We start from the raw sequence: 16,361 nt of genomic DNA on the forward strand, positions 1-16,361 counted from the left end.
AAAAAAAAAAAAAAAAAAAAAAAAAAAAAAAAAAAAAGCTTTTTGTTTTTGCTTTTTTGTGAAGAAGGTTTTTGAAAAATGTTAAAAATATGATTTTTATAATTAAATTTTACTGCAACTCATGAGTTGAAGCTTTTAGGCTAAGTGGTGATTTAACATAGTCTTAGAGCAAGTAGTTTTGTGTTTAAATTCTTATAATATCATCAGTCATCCTTAATAACCACTTGTTCAGCTTTATATTAATTTTCAAGTCCATAAGTGGAGGAAAGTGTTTGAGAATATAAATTAATAATTAAATTAATTTTAACCCATCGACTGAAGTTGTTGAGTTTGGTTATATTGAAATTAATATTTTATGAAGCTCTAACGTCCCCTCTTCATGTGAGCTTGGAAATTTGCACTGACCCAATGAATGGTTTTCAATATTAGTTGGGGAAGAATTTTATATTTCAATGTTTACGGGTAATTAAAATATGCTGCTAATTAGCATATTAATTGTGCAAGAAAAATTATTTGTTTCATGTAGAATTCAGTTTCAAACTCTATTTACTAAATCCCATTTTTTATTTGGACGCTGAACTCTAGTGGTATATTCAAGGTCCAGCTCCTTACTTTGTTCGATTGTGTGTCTACTATATTCAGTTGTATGGTCTTTCTATGCTATTCTGATGTGGGATAATTGGAGTTGAGCTGTCGGTTCTTTTTCAATTTAAAGTCCGATTAAACCTTTTTCCCTGGTCTTACTGTAACGTCTTTATTTGAACCAGCGTATATGGGATAATTTCAAGTCAAACCAAGAGCAATTGGTGGCAGTTCTTAATCTTCTTATGCTTTGTTGCAAAATAAGAGAGAACAGGCGTGCTTTATTGAGGCTTGGAGCTCTTGGATTACTTCTAGAAACAGCAAGGCGTGCCTTTGCTGTGGACGCCATGGAGTCAGCTGAAGGCATTCTTTTGATTGTGGAGAGTCTAACAATTGAAGCAAATGAAAGTGAAAGTATTAGCATTGGACAGAGTTCTCTTACCGTCTCCAGCGAACAAACCGGAACTGGTGAACAGGCAAAAAAAATTGTTCTCATGTTCCTGGAGAGATTATCTCATCCTTTTGGTTCCAAGAAATCAAACAAACAGCAGAGGAACACTGAAATGGTTGCTAGAATCTTGCCTTACTTGACCTATGGTGAACCTGCTGCTATGGATGCACTCATCCAACATTTTACTCCATACCTGAATGATTGGGAAGAATTTGATCGATTACAGAAACAGCATGAAGACAATCCTCAGGATAAAAGCATCTCTGAGCAAGCTGCCAAGCAGAGATTTACTGTGGAAAATTTCGTTAGAGTCTCGGAGTCACTGAAGACAAGTTCCTGTGGGGAGAGACTGAAGGATATTATTTTGGAACAGGGCATCACTGGCCTTGCAGTTGAGCATCTGAAATATAGTTTTGCTGTTGCAGGGCAGGCTGGCTTCAGATCTAGTATGGAATGGGCATTCGCCTTGAAACGTCCATCCATTCCGCTCATACTGTCTATGCTAAGGGGTTTGTCAATGGGGCATTTGGCTACGCAGAGGTGTATTGATGAAGGAAGGATCTTACCTGTGCTTCATGCACTGGAAAGAGTTCCGGGTGAGAATGAGATTGGGGCAAGGGCTGAAAACTTGTTAGATACCCTCTCTAACAAGGAGGGAAATGGAGATGGATTCTTGGAGGATAAAGTGCGGATGTTAAGGCATGCCAGAAGGGATGAAATGAGGCGGCTTGCTTTGAAGAACAGAGAAGATATACTAGAGGTACTGTCTCATAGTTCATGATTTAAGAACTGTTGACCTAGTATTTTTTTAATGTGTTTCCTTATACTTGCATTTACGTATATTATGTTTAGCTTCACTATTTTTTCTGCTTCTGTGTTGATTACACGTTGTTTTAGAGTTTTATACTTTTAGAAATCAATTTCAAAACGAATTTCCTTCTCCAATAGAATTTTCATTGGAATGACACAGCATGCAAAAAGATTTAGAACTCTTTTCTCGTCATCAAAATGTCTTGAACATTGAAAATGAATTGGTAACATGTTTGGGAGTGGGAAGTTGATGCAACATGAATTTTTCTGGCTTTGCATTGTCTGAAGTGTGCTTGGATATTATTTTTGGCCAGTTCCCAGTGTATGTTTTTCATGCTTTTATATATTCCGTGGTTTCGATAATGCAGAAACTTGGGATGCGACAAGTTGCTTCAGATGGTGTTGAACGGATCATTGTTTCTCAGTCAGCTCTTGAAGGTTTGGAAGATGTAAAGGAAGAGGAAGATGGGTTGGCTTGCATGGTGTGCAGAGAGGGCTATAGTTTGAGGCCTTCTGACTTGCTGGGGGTTTATTCTTTCAGCAAGAGGGTTAACCTTGGTGTTGGGACCTCTGGAAGTAATCGTGGGGAGTGCGTTTATACGACTGTGAGTTATTTCAATATAATTCATTATCAGTGCCATCAAGAGGCCAAAAGAACAGACGCTGGTTTGAAAATCCCAAAGAAAGAATGGGAAGGAGCAACACTCAGGAACAACGAATCCCTCTGCAATTCCTTGTTCCCCGTTAGAGGTCCGTCTGTCCCATTGGCACAGTATATCCGATATGTTGACCAGCATTGGGACAACCTAAATGCTCTTGGTCGTGCTGATGGAAACCGACTTCGGCTCTTGACATATGATATTGTTCTGGTATGTTTATTGCCTGTTGTCAGTTTGTGAATTGTTTTAAGTTCACTTAGAAACTTTTCCTTTCCTGGATTAGCTTTTCTACCTTCTAATGAGTTATCTGTATTTATGTTTTTTGTCATGTAGATGTTGGCTCGATTTGCTACCGGGGCATCATTTAGTGCTGAAAGCAGGGGTGGGGGAAGAGAAAGCAATTCCCGGTTCCTTCCTTTTATGATTCAAATGGCTCGTCACCTACTGGATCAAGGGAGCCCATCTCAACGTTCTACGATGGCTAAATCTGTTTCAACCTATTTATCCTCGTCCACGGTAGATTCGCGACCGTTATCTCCAGTACCACAACCTTCAGCAGCAACTGAAGAAACTGTTCAGTTTATGATGGTGAACTCACTTCTTTCTGAGTCTTATGAATCCTGGTTGCTGCATCGACGTGCATTCCTACAGCGTGGAATATTCCATGCATACATGCAGCATACTCATAGCCAATCCACCAGTCGCTCATCGGTGAGTAGTAGTAACCCAAACACGGAAGCAGAAGAAGCCAACGATTTGTTAACTACTATTAGGCCAATGCTCGTCTACACTGGCCTGATTCAGCAACTGCAACATTTCTTCAAGGTCAAAAAATCGGCAAGTATTGCATCTTCTGCAAAAGAAGGAACATCTGCCACCACAACGGAAGAGGAAAGCGAAACCCGAAACCTTGAGGGTTGGGAGGTGGTGATGAAAGAGCGACTTGATAACGTAAGGGAAATGATGGGGTTCTCCAAGGAGTTACTAACATGGCTCGATGAAATGAACTTGGCCAGCGATCTGCAGGAGGCATTTGATGTAATCGGAGTTTTGGCTGACGTCTTGTCCGGCGGAATAAGCCGCTGTGAAGACTTTGTACATGCTGCAATCAATACCGGAAAAGGCTAGTGATACCGACCAACCAGGGGTTCCAGGGGTTGCTGTGGAGCTGAGCTTTGTTACATGGCAACACTAATATATGGAAATGGAAGTTCGACGTTGTGGACATTATGGACTCTTTGAATTATGAATTTTCATACACATTCAGCCCCCTGGTAATCAAATATTACATTTTTAACCCCATATTTTTGGTGTTGCTGTGACCCAATTTTGATTATTCGAGAGACATCATGATCGTAAACACGGTCATATAGAGTAGAGTAGAGTAGACATATAGAGTAGAGAGTAGACGAGTAGTTTCTTTAATTATTGATTTGAATAGGCGGGTATATGAGTAACTTCTTAAATTATTGATTTGAGATTTAAGCCATGTCACTTCAAGAGAGGGATTGAGCAAGTTAGTTTATCTGCCGGTTATTATTATTTCGAATCCCAACAATTTTCGAGTGGATATTGAATCTTCAAACTTCTAGAATGATAATTAGTGTCCAATTCGTTGAGTTATGCGTTGGATTGATAGTTAAATTTATAGTGCTCAAATTGACCTGATTGATAGTTAAATTTATAGATAGTTAATTTATAGTGCTCAAATTGACCTGATTGATAGTTAAATTTATAGATAGTTAAATTTATAGTGCTCAAATAGTGTTCAAATTGACCTGCTGTAGAATTGGATTGGATTGATAGTTAGATTGATAGTACATAAATGGTTAAAATCGGACAGTGAATATACTACATGGTTTTTGTATAACAAAAATCTGTATCACCCACCTAAGTTATTAAGCAAAGGGGGCAAAATGAAAGCCACAGGTTCAACACAACAATGATTTCTTTTTCTTTAAGAGGGGGAAATGGAAGAACGTATAACAAAGATTGAGGAAAGCCAAAAGAAAAACATCTAAAATCATTAGAAATGATTCACGCTAGGCCAGCAATCCTACCCAATTCCACCTGTTGTTCCTCAATTCTGCTCACTGCTCTAGTAAGATCTATGCTAGCAAAAGACATGTTATTAACTTTCCCGAGTCGCCTCTGCTTTATCTTCAATATCGCCTGCGAAACTTCGCTAATTAAAGGTCGTTTTCTCGGAACATTATGCAAGCATCTATGACCAATTTCAGCTAGCTTTCTTGCTTCTTCAAGGTTGTATTCTCCACCTAGTTGCTTATCAATTATCTCATCAATCCCATCAGGGCTCATTCCAGCCTGAAAATGTTGGTCTGAAAATCATGAAATCTGTACTTCAAGGTAAAAAGTTGTGTACTATGGAGGAAAAACTCACGAGATTGATATAATCCACTAAATTTTGGTGTGGATGAATGGCTGTGATTAGTTCAAAAATGATTATGCCGAAACTATAGATGTCGCTCTTCATCGTGAACTTGTTCGTAGCCATGTATGCCGGGTCTATGTAGCCGTATGTACCCTTCAGACCAGAATTCCGGCCATCAAAAACTTCTTCCTTTGATAGCCCAAAATCAGCAACCTATTAACATGTGCATGAAAATGATGAATGGTAAATACAAAAAAATGGAATTTCTCACTCTCAAATAAAATCCCAGCCCTTAAAATCTATGGTGATCTCCAGTGTTCTTTAAATTGTTGGCATTCCTTGAGGGAGATATCAAACCATAAGAAATACTCTCAAGAACATACCTTAGCTCTCATTGTATGATCCAACAGTATATTGGCAGACTTCAAATCACGATGTATGACTGGCGGAACAGCCTGATCCAAGAAAATCTAGATGAATTATCCAACAAACACTTACTCCAATAAAGTAGGAACAAATGAGAAACTTAGAATACCCCTTCATGAAGGTACTCGACTCCGTGACAGATATCAAGAGCAATCTGTAGCCTCTCGTCCCAACTCAAGACACGATTTTCTGAATCTGAATGCATGTATACCATGAAAATCATATACAAAAAGTAAAAATCTTCAAGTTTCATGCTATAAATGCTAACATGTTTTCCACATTTACCCGAAAACATAAGATTGTACTTTCAGAAAATTTGCAAACAATAATCATAAAAAGATATCTTCAAATGATTGATGAGCTTCAAACTTACTGTAAAGAAGATCGTCCAAACTTCCATTACTCATGAACTCATAAATTAGCATATGGCTTCCTTTATCAATGCAGTACCCCATCAAATTCACAAGATTACGATGATGCAATCTTCCTAGTAGACTTACCTACAGCAAACCGAACCATGGATATTAGTATAAAGTGTTCATTGACACACGAGTAATTTAATGACATAATTAGTGGACAAAATTAAAGTAATAAATAGTTAACTTTATCTTGAATTTCTCCTCCCTTTAATGAGAAACAATCTTTAAAAAGTTTCCTTTACACAAGTATATTGATATCTGAAATGGAAACGTGGCTAATATCCTCACCTCCGTTTGAAACTCTTTTTCACCCTGCTTGGAGTCTGAAGCAAGCACCTTAACAGCTAGAACTGCTCCATTGGCCATCTTTGCTTTATAAACTGGACCATATGACCCTTGTCCCAAAAGCGTAGTGAAGTTCTCTGTAGCCTTCTGAATATCCCTGAAAAGTACGGGAAACAAGTGCATTAGATAACTTCACAGCTTGTCTCACGTAAAGTATTTAAAAATAAACAAGTGCATTAGTGTATACTTGTAAGGGTACTTCAGAACACCGGATGCTGAAGCAACTATGTCTTTGTGGTGATGACTCCTCCAAGGCGACCAGGAACCGTTATGAAGCGTTTCAGATCCCCGAAAAGCAATGGAACCAGAAAGAGATGCACTAAATTCAGTACTTGCATTCGAGCCATTCGTTCGAATCTGAATATTTTCTAAACTCCGTTCATCTGTACTTCGCTGAAGATATGCATTCTTTCGGTACCATCTGATAAAATACCAGGATAGCAATTAAAATTCCAAGTGCCAAACCAACAGATATGCCAATGATCACTAGACCAGCTTGATGACTCATTCTTTAGCCTCATTATATTCAGTCAGAGAAAACATCTTGCACAATGATAACTGAAGGTTAAGTTTACTGATCAGCAGCCTGCAAAATGTTTATGTAAAAGGCAAATGAAAAATGGAACGTCCAAATCCAATATTCAAGAATGAAGATGAAATTCTCAAACAATAAACAACAGTTTGCTATATCACACATGGAAGGACAAGAATCATTCTTTTCATCCCACACATTGTCCTAATCTTTAGCCGCATTCTGTGATTCATATAATCCGTATACGATCAATCATTTCATTTCATATTCCATAGGTTATGTAAATCACAATGATCTCTGTTTCTTTTTGCCAGAAGAAGTTGCTACTCACTAATCCATTTATTCGAACAAATGGGTATTCCTATAAACTCCAAATGAACTACACAAAAACTGTTATATTGATACAAGAAGCTTCTAAACCTAGACTAGTGAATCAAATAGCAATACAGCACAGTTCCGGCGAAGTCGATCAATCGCCGATCATAGCAAGCAGGCAAAAGTATAGAAAGAACGATAAAGCCAAATCCCATTTAGCCAGAACTTACAGAACTCCGAAAGAGGAGCGAAAACAAACGAAATTGATGAAATTAAGCAAAACCCAGAACAGACACGAACTCCTTAGACCTCGTCGGCTGAAGAACAGCGATCCCGGAATGAATTTCCTCGGTTGTGATGGTAATTTTCAGTTGGGTCAAAGATTAAATAGGAGCAAAGAGGACCCAGTCTAGAAAATGCAATTTGCAAAAAGAAAGCGGAGGCGGAGGCGAATGGGATATTAGAGAATTCGTATTTGGTGGGAACCCAAATCCCATTGGTCCAATAATTTATGTCACAATCACAACACAGATCAGCCGTCATTACTCTCGTCTTCTTCTATCACTGTTCCTTCGTATGCACCCTCCTATTGTATGCAACCTACTTCTGACTTTTTCTTTTGAGTTTGAATCTTTTTATAATACTTTATTCAGTAATATTTAAATTCAACATTTTCATTACAGTTTGCAACTTCCAATATAAAAATTCATATATTCGATTAATAATATGGGTTCTCTTTAGATTCTCCAAACTCCGACTACGGTCGCCAACTTCATCAGCCATCTGATTAGGCGGCGGCTGGAGACATGGGGGAGGACGGCATCTGACGCCAAGAGCGGCGGAGGACGGCAGAGGAAGAGATGGGTGATGATCAGAAGAAATGATTTGGGTGTGTTGGTGAAGAGAAGAAGGCGTCGGCGCTAGTTTAATTTTATTTTTAATACAAAATTCATAAATTGAATATATAAAAAAATCTATTATTCAGGAAATTGTAAATTAAAATTTTATTAGAAAATAAATATTGGTAGACTTACTGAACACTAATAAAAATTAAGAAACTAAATAAATATAAATTTAAAGGTTAAGGGAGTAATTTAAATTATTTTATTATTTGTCACTATTTAATGTTTATTTAATTAATAAGAAATACAGTCAAATCAAATCAAGAGTCATTATTTATTTGGCTTATTGTTAAGTTAAAATAATATAATAATAGAAGGTGATTCAATTTATATTACTTTTATTTTCTTTTGAATTTATTGTTTGAAAAAGTTAGGAAATGATTTTGAGGTAAAAGAAAGAGTATATAATTATTTTGTTTTTAAGAAATTTAAAGCAGCTTAAGGTAATGTTGTTTTTTCTTGAACACTGACACTCACAAATTTGATTCAAAACATAAAGAAATTTTTTTTCTTTCTTACTTTCTTACTTTCTTTCTAACACAAAACTAACTTAAGTTCATTTCAAATAATCTTTTCCAAGATTTGATTACCAAACAATTTCAAAGAATAATTATTTTTAAGATTTATTGAAAATGTATAAGCTAAATTTTGGACATTTGAGACTATATGAACTAAAATAGTATCAAACACAAAGCATGTATTTAATCATAATTGCCCATATACCACTATTAACTATATTTTTTTAAAATTTTGAAATTTTAAGGGTGTATGAAAAATAAATAAAGAAAGTAGCTACTGCTGGAAACTAGAAAATAGTTAGTAGCTTGAAGTATTATGAGCGTAGCCATATATGCCCCTTCCTATATTCACATTCATTATTGACCACCAAACATTCATTATTGACCACCAAACAGTGTTCATGTCAAAGAAATTCCAGAATAATGTATGCACAAATTTATGTTAAGAGCTAAAGGGAGAGGTACCTCTTTGCCACACATGATATCCTTGCCAATGGCAGATAGCCCTTTTAATTTAATGAGCGGAATTCTGTCTTCCTTTGGCCCATTTACACTCTCTTAATCCTTTTTTTAGATCCATTAAAACCCTCTCGGGTACCTTAAACATACCAAGTATCTTAATCTTACTTGGGCTCTTACAAATTCTCCCCCAGTTAAAAACATTCGTCCTCAAAAGTTAACTTTTCTTACCATGCATTAGGGGAGTACTTGGTCTTAGTTATGTCCTTCCAAGTTCCTTGAGGGTCCTTGCATCGATTTCTCCTTCTTCGACATATTTTTCTAATTTGCCCCTGTGGTGTTTTGTTCTGCCTTAAGGCCATGTACTTAAGTCTTTTTTGGCCATCCTTGTGTTTTTCCTTATATCTTTGGAGCATATTTCCTTCCTTGTACCCAACAAGTTGTGACATAATCAACCTTTTTCCTTCAAGGTTGTATTTTAGAGACGTCTCTTGTTCCTTCTTGTACATGGCTTATTGGTGGGTTTTCGAGTCTTAAGTCCGTCTTTTCTTGGAGTAAATACTATTTCTTTTTAAAACCTTTTTCAAAGGCTTGAATCCTTATAATTCCTTGCTAGGGCATTGAAAAAATCATCGAAAAAATCATTCTTTGGCCCATTAACCTTCATTCTTTGGCCCATTAACCTTCCTTCGGTCTCTTAATTCTTTTTTTGGATCCCTTAAAACTTTAATGGGTACCTTAAACTAACCCGAGTATCTTAATTTTACTTGGGCTCTTACAAATTCCCCCCTCATAAAAACTTTTGTCCTTGAAAGTTCACTTTTATTACCATGCATTGGGAGAGTACTTGGTCTTAATTATGTCCTTCAAAGTTTCTTGAGGGTCCTTGCATCGATTTTTCCTTCTTCGACATATTTTTCTAATTTTCCCTTGTGGCATCTTGTCCTCCCTTAAGGTCATGTACTTAAGTCTTTCTTGGTCATTCTTGTGTTTTTCCTTATATCTTGGAGCATATTTCCTTCCTTGTACCCAACAAGTTTTGACATAATCAACCTTGTTCCTTCAAGGTGGTATTTTAGAGACTTCTCTCGTTCCTACTTGTACAAGGCTTATTGGTGGGTTTTGGGGTCTTAAGTCCGTCTTTTCTTGGAGTAAATACTATTTCGTTTTCAAAACTTTTTCAAATGCTTGAATCCTTATAATTCCTTGCTAGGGCATTGAAAATCTCTTCTTTTGGCCCATTAACCTTCCTTCAGTCTCTTAATCTTTTTTTTTTTTTGATCCCTTAAAACTTTCTTGGGCACCTTAAACGGTCCTGAGTATCTTAATCTTGCTTGGGCTCTTACAAATTCCCCCCTCTTAAAAACTTTCGTCCTCGAAAGTTCACTTTTATTACCATGCATTAGGGGAGTACTTGGTCTTAGTTATGTCCTTTCAAGTTCTTTGAGGGTCCTTGCATCGATTTGTCCTTCTCAAACATGTTTTTCTAATTTGCCCTTGAGGCCTTTTGTTATGTAGCCATCTTTGTCTTTTTCCTTATATCTTGGAGCATATTTCCTTCCTTGTACCCAACAAGTTTTGACATAATCAACCTTGTTCCTTCAAGATTGTATTTTAGAGACTTCTCTTTTTCCTTCTTATACAAGGCTTATTGGTGGGCTTTCGGGTCTTAAGTCGGTCTTTCCTTGGAGTAAATAGTATTTCTTTTTAAACCTTTTTCAAAGGTTTGAATCCTTATAATTCCTTGCTAGGGCATTGAAAATCTCTTCATTTGGTCCATTGACCTTCCTTGGGTCTCTTAATCCATTTTTCGGATCCCTCAAACCTTTTTTGAGCACCTTAAACTTACCCAAGTATCTTAATCTTACTTGGGCTCTTACAAATTCTCCCCCTCTTAAAAACTTTTGGAAGTTCACTTTTCTTACCATGCATTGGGGAGTGCTTGGTCTTAGTTATGTCCTTCCAAGTTCCTTGAGGGTCCTTGCATCGATTTTTCCTTCTCCGACATATTTTTCTAATTTTCCCTTGTGGCATTTTGTCCTGCCTTAAGGCCATGTACTTAAAGTCTTTCTTAGTCATCCTTGTATTTTTCCTTATATTTTGGAGCATATTTCCTTCCTAGTACCCAACAAGTTGTGACATAAATCAACCTTGTACCCAAAATGATTGGAAGACCTTGGGTGGCCTTATTAGATCACACCTCTGTGTACAATTTTTTGTAATTACCATTAAATCTTATTTTGTTTGATTGGAATATCTTTTTGGGTCAATTGGGCTCCTCTTGGGGATATGACACCCGTTCCTTTTAAACAATTCTTTAGGTCTTATTTTGCCTGATTTGAGCACTCTATAGGTCAATTGGGTTTCTCTGGGGATGGTTTTCTAGTGTTCCTCTTGTATTCTTTTATTTGATCTTCATGAAAGCTTCATTTTCATTTTTTTAATGAAAAAAGATCCATTCATAACTACCTAAAAAGCTCAAGAAACAAAAGATGTAATTTAATTCCTTGCTCATGAACCTCTTTCAACTTTAACATTCATTACAATCCTTTATTGTAGTTTAATCATTTACTCTTGAAATAAAAACATGATATCAGAAGCACCAAGAACATCAAAAAAGAAAAACAAAGACATAATAAAAGTTAAACATAGGAATCTAACCTGGTTCAACATTGCCAAAAATGTAATTCCTGTGAGAACAGATCGAACATATGGTAGTTCATGATGTCAAATAGAAAATTTCTTACGTGGTGTGTTTAAAGTAGCAATTGAAGTTGGATTCCTTGTAGATGACCTCAACTTATTATCTCCATCTATGTCCACCATTTCCATCTGAAAATTTTACAACACAGTTACTAAAGTAAATCTTCTACATTAGCAAAGTAAATATGAGCAATAATGACAAACCAATGAGATATGGATGATTTAAAACCATTATAAGTGGACATTTATTATTTTTTGTTAAAGTTTGACCCTAATTCTAGCTTGTTTGTGAATCGAATAATCTAAAATAATATTTACATGATCCATATTTGATAGGCCAATCTATAACTCTGGAGTTAAATAAGCACCAAATATCAACTTTGAAAATTTTGAATCAAGAATTAACTTATTTTATTGTATATGCATAAAATAATCTAACATGGTTTATCGTGAATAATTTTTTTAGTGTTATTCAATTGCCAAATCTCATTCACAACATTTTTTCACCTAGTCGGGTGACTGGCAACCCATATAATAATGTCCAAGAAGCAAGCTAGTAAGACAAAAACTTCTAAAGAAACCATAGAAAACATACTTTCTTAAATTCACTCCCATCAGAAGCTTACATCTTTTTAGACTCTGCCTTTTCCTCTTCAGCTGACCAAACTCCTACCTTTAAGAAAAAAGTAATAACTCCTTCTACCTTTAAGAAAAAAGTAATGTAACTTAATCAGAGGATGTTATCATGCTATATATGTCATATATGATTAACACACAAAATTTTAAAGTTAACACCATTAAATAACAAGTCACAAAGGCTTATCAAAAGATGCTAAAATGAGTATTGAGCCTTGTTGAGCAGTATTAACTTAAAAACTTACTAAAGCCACTACTTTTGTATCCTCAAGAGGATTACAAGAAGGATTTAAAAGGACTAACTAGTTGGTGCAGTTTTGTTACCAGGGGATTTTTGGCTTCCCATACTCGAAAGAGGTGCCTAGTTCGGCGTCATCAGAAAGCTTTTTCAAAACAGAAACACTAGCTTCTAGGTTATCCTCATAAATCTTGTCCTGCAAAATACAATTGCATATTTTAAAGGATGAATTTGAAAATATTCCAGATCAGTTGAAAATTGGAATGAAAATGATTAAATGTATAGGAAGAGAACTAGAATAACTCACCCATTGCTTGTAGCAATCAACATTTTGCGTCAAACACCAAATGAAAACGTTAGTTGCTTCTCCAGATAGCTCTGAAACACCTATTAATGGATATTCTCTCAGTCACTGTTGATATGCAAAAGGGTACAAAAAAAAAAAAAGAAAGAAAATCAAAGTATCATACTTTCTCCTGCTGCTTTGGCAGCAAAACTAAATATCTTCTGTGAAACTTGTTTCATTGCTTTGCTACCAGGAGAGCCAGCAAGTGCAACCTCCTTCAAGGTTGGATAGATAGCCTCAAACCTTTCAGTAGCCAGCAAATGGTACAATGTCAAAAAAAAAAAAAAAAAAAAGAACTTGCATACTGTTTTCAGCATATTAGATAACAGCAACAGTTCCCTTGACTATACCGACCTTCACTCTAGCCTGGGGATTACAACTAACTATGGGCAAAAGGTAATGTGCCCATGCATAAAGCCCTATTGCAAGATCTGCTTGACAAGCCTAACATGGGAATAAGGAAATCCAGTATAAGAAGCATAAAAAAAGAAACTAAACATCAATGAATTATAAAACACATTAATATCAATTCACCTGAACTATCATCCAGACAAGTACTGGAAGCTTGTCCTGTACTTGAAACTTTGAGTTTTCCCTTGTTAATATCAATCTCAGGTTTTCTTCGTAATACCATTGCTAGGACTACAAATAGGGCAACCTGTTATGCAGTAATATATTAATTCTTGAATCATAAAGAAAATTGTAGTATTATTACTACCATTATTACGTATTGTAGTATCAATCTATGTGGGATTCCATTTCTTGCCGAAGATGGCTTTAACACTCTAATTTCGTCAAAGAAATAGATTTCCTAGGCTTTTCAGCCTCTTTTAGATCATCCTTGAAGTCCCTGCAGTTCATTTTTGCTTTACAAATTTCCAGAAAACAAACAAGGTTGAAAACTAGTTAATAAACTTAAACAAACCACTGATATCTGAGATTTTGAGGAAGCATGTTGTCTCCCTTTTTAGAGCATTTGGCACTAGCTTGTTGAGTCGCAAAGTCAGCAAGAATGCTATCTGAAGACCATAATGCGAAAGAGTTGAGTGCCTCGAGAGAACGTTTATTAAGCCAATCAACTGACGCCCTATAGACATCCTCAGAAATATGAGAGGGGGATCTGCAAAAGAGTTTAATTAAAATAGAAAATTTGGAACTCAAGCCAAACCAACCTGTTGCAGGACTGTTAGGCTTTCGCCTGGAGCTGGAGCAATTACAGCACAGAAGGGGAAATTGGTAGCTCCCAATGTTGTAGCCATCTGCAGACCATCTCCTCTGTTTGCAAGTGCTCCCCAACAGATGAAATTAGCATCAAGAAACTGCACTACTACCTCTGAACGCAGTGTCTCCTCACGGAAAGAGGACGTAAATGGGTGATCTGGTGAATGCAGATACAAATATCAATTTTCAAAATTTTGCATCAAGAATTAACTTATTTTATTGCTTATGCATAAAATAATCCAACACGAATAATTTTATAGTGCTATTCAATTGTCAAATCCCATTTACAACATTTTTGCACCTTGTCAGGTGACTGGCGACCCATATAATAATTTCCAATGAAGCAAGCTAGCAAGACAAAAACTTCTAAAGAAACCATAGAAAACATACTTTCTTGAAATTTCCACATTTTAAATTCACTCCCATCAGAAGCTTACATCTTTTTAGACTCTGCATCAAATTCTTTCTGAGACTGCCTTTTCCTCTTCAGCTGATCAAACTCTTTCTTCTACCTTTAAGAAAAATGTAATGTAGAGAAAATGTCAAAAAAAATTAACTCGTAAACTTATTAGAAAATAACAAAATTCGCCCTTCACTTTGCAGGGTTAATTCACACATTGAAAATATAAAACACTGAAAACTGAATGTTGTTCAAATCAATAAACGTTTGTATAGGGAAGAATCTACATATATGTCACAATTGATAACTTAATCAGAGAATGTAATCATGCCATATAACAGCCTAAAGAAAATTAGTGCCAGAAAACTAGACCCCAAATCACCAAAGTGTATACATGATGTTAGTTATGATTGTTTGTGGGAGTTTTTTAGAGGGTAATATTAAGGCCGCTTTGCTGAATTGTAGCTTGGTTGAGCAATGAGGAGAGGTGGGAGCTCTCAAAGCTCCCTTGGCATTGATAAAATAGTAAATATATAATTCAAGTTCTACCAAAAACAAGCTAAAAAATTTATTGATAAAATAGTAAATATATAATTCAAGTTCTACCAAAAACAAGCTAAAAAATTTTATACTTATTGTTGGACGAGCTAGAAGACTGAAAGAGCTCTTTTTCATCTTTGAGATTAAGATAGAAGACTAGAAGAGTGGTTCTTGGTTTTCAATATTCAGTGTGTTTCCTAATTGAACTATGGATTAATGCAGTGAAAGCTATTTGATCAAAATTATAGATTTTAAGAAATCAACGAATCGAATAAGCTCGTCTAAACTTGGTGTTCTCTCTCAAAGTCATTTGTTCGATATTCGTTACAGGATATTTGCATTAATTGGAACGCCTTCTTATATCCTTTGTAGCTTCTTTTGACCCCTGGATCATTTTATTTTGTTCACTTGAATTATTTTTGTACCCCTAAATAAGAATAACCTCTGAAGTTCTCCAGCGAATTCCTAATATGAATTTCAAACCCAGAACAGCGACCAAACTACGCATAAAATTAAAAGGCTGAAATGAAATTTTAAGGCAATCGGAGGAAGACGAGCAGAAGCATCACTATACCCTTGAAATTTCAAACTCAGACCGGCGACCAAATTACCCGTAAAACTAAAAGGCCGAAAACGAAATTTTATGGCAGTCGGAGGAAGAGATAGCAGAATCATCACTCCTTAAAATTTCAAACTCAGACCGGCGACCAAACTACCCGTAAAAGGCTGAGAACGAAATTTTAAGGCAATCGGAGGAAGAGAGAGCAGAATCAACACTGTAGCCTTCAAATTTCAACCCTAAAACAGCGACCAAACTACGCATAAACTAAAAGGCTGAAAACGAAATTTTCAGGCAATCGGAGGAAGAGAGAGCAGAATAGTCACAGTACCCTTAAAATTTCAAACCCAAAACAGCGACCAACCTACGCATAAACAAAAAGGCTGAGAACGAAATTTTAAGGCAATCGGAGGAAGGGCGAGCAGAATCATTACTGTACCCTTAAAATTTCAAACTCAAAACAGCGATCAAAGTACGCATAAACTAAAAGGCTGAAACGAAATTTGAAGGCAATCAGAGGAAGAGAGAGCAGAGTCATCATCACTGTACTTCACCTCTATTTTTCATCACCGAAACGAGGCGAGAAACTTCTTTCAATTCTGCTCTCTCTTCCTCCGATTGCCGGGTAACAATGTAGCGTTTGGTTTGGGCAGCGAACACTCAAAAGGGAAGAGGCCGTTGATGGAGCGCTCTGATTGTAGTGTGAGAATGTGCTGAAGAAGAGAGTGTGCGTGCGGGGAGATATATATAAGCCCGAGTGAAATACGCGCACGCAGGGTCCGTGACAGCTGGCATCCGAGAATGGCGGGTAACGGCTCTGAAGACCGTTTTGACTTTGACCGTGGAAAACCGTCGACGATATGAACGTTGGAGCGCCGGAGAAATCAAATGAAAGAAAAAATGGCTCT

The 16,361-nt window shown here is 36.4% G+C and overlaps 3 protein-coding genes across 4 annotated transcripts in view; 1 reads left to right on the top strand and 2 right to left on the bottom strand.

The window, feature by feature from the left end:
• The window catches only part of LOC111462934 (auxin transport protein BIG), a 25,095-nt gene extending 21,066 nt beyond the window's left edge, over positions 1-4,029 (top strand). Inside the window, exons 12-14 of the mRNA XM_023106768.1 lie at positions 768-1,793; positions 2,212-2,712; positions 2,836-4,029. Coding sequence (XP_022962536.1) covers positions 768-1,793; positions 2,212-2,712; positions 2,836-3,630 — 2,322 coding nt within the window. The 3' untranslated portion in view covers positions 3,631-4,029. The remainder of the gene's footprint in view (positions 1-767; positions 1,794-2,211; positions 2,713-2,835) is intronic.
• A 314-nt stretch (positions 4,030-4,343) lies between these two features.
• Positions 4,344-10,680, bottom strand: LOC111463886 (calcium/calmodulin-regulated receptor-like kinase 2). The gene is given in 10 exon segments (XM_023107839.1): positions 4,344-4,827; positions 4,904-5,107; positions 5,278-5,349; positions 5,430-5,515; positions 5,694-5,820; positions 6,028-6,181; positions 6,272-6,511; positions 6,513-6,670; positions 8,817-10,114; positions 10,660-10,680. Coding segments are annotated over 8 exon segments (1,251 nt in total). The 5' UTR covers positions 6,593-6,670; positions 8,817-10,114; positions 10,660-10,680; the 3' UTR covers positions 4,344-4,539.
• Positions 10,681-12,346: 1,666 nt separating this feature from the next.
• On the bottom strand, positions 12,347-16,320 carry LOC111463895 (plant UBX domain-containing protein 10-like). Of its 2 annotated transcripts, XM_023107851.1 has the most exons (9): positions 16,008-16,286; positions 14,392-14,466; positions 13,906-14,111; positions 13,659-13,820; positions 13,268-13,391; positions 13,088-13,177; positions 12,858-12,987; positions 12,695-12,774; positions 12,347-12,583 (listed from the first exon to the last, which is right to left on the bottom strand). In XM_023107851.1, exons 5-9 carry the CDS (start codon positions 13,277-13,279, stop codon positions 12,470-12,472), a joined length of 426 nt encoding a protein of 141 aa, XP_022963619.1. In that variant the 5' UTR covers positions 13,280-13,391; positions 13,659-13,820; positions 13,906-14,111; positions 14,392-14,466; positions 16,008-16,286; the 3' UTR covers positions 12,347-12,469. The 2 variants fall into 2 exon arrangements, with proteins under 2 accessions (XP_022963619.1, XP_022963629.1); XM_023107861.1 differs by lacking the exons at positions 12,347-12,583; positions 12,695-12,774; positions 12,858-12,987; positions 13,088-13,177 and having other exon boundaries at positions 13,278-13,391; positions 13,659-13,752; positions 16,008-16,320.
• Between the last annotated feature and the right edge of the window lie 41 nt (positions 16,321-16,361).

This window comes from Cucurbita moschata, unplaced genomic scaffold (genome assembly GCF_002738365.1).
Source record: "Cucurbita moschata cultivar Rifu unplaced genomic scaffold, Cmos_1.0 Cmo_Scf00002, whole genome shotgun sequence".
Classification (NCBI taxonomy): domain Eukaryota; kingdom Viridiplantae; phylum Streptophyta; class Magnoliopsida; order Cucurbitales; family Cucurbitaceae; genus Cucurbita; species Cucurbita moschata.

What these genes read in the sequence shown, in the direction of transcription:
- LOC111463895 (XM_023107851.1), bottom strand. An exon ending in TGCCAAAGCAGCAGGAGAAA is followed by an intron (nt 12,775 to 12,857) that starts GTATGATACTTT and finishes ATCCATTAATAG; the next exon opens with GTGTTTCAGAGCTATCTGGA. An exon ending in TTGATTGCTACAAGCAATGG is followed by an intron (nt 12,584 to 12,694) that starts GTGAGTTATTCT and finishes TGTATTTTGCAG; the next exon opens with GACAAGATTTATGAGGATAA.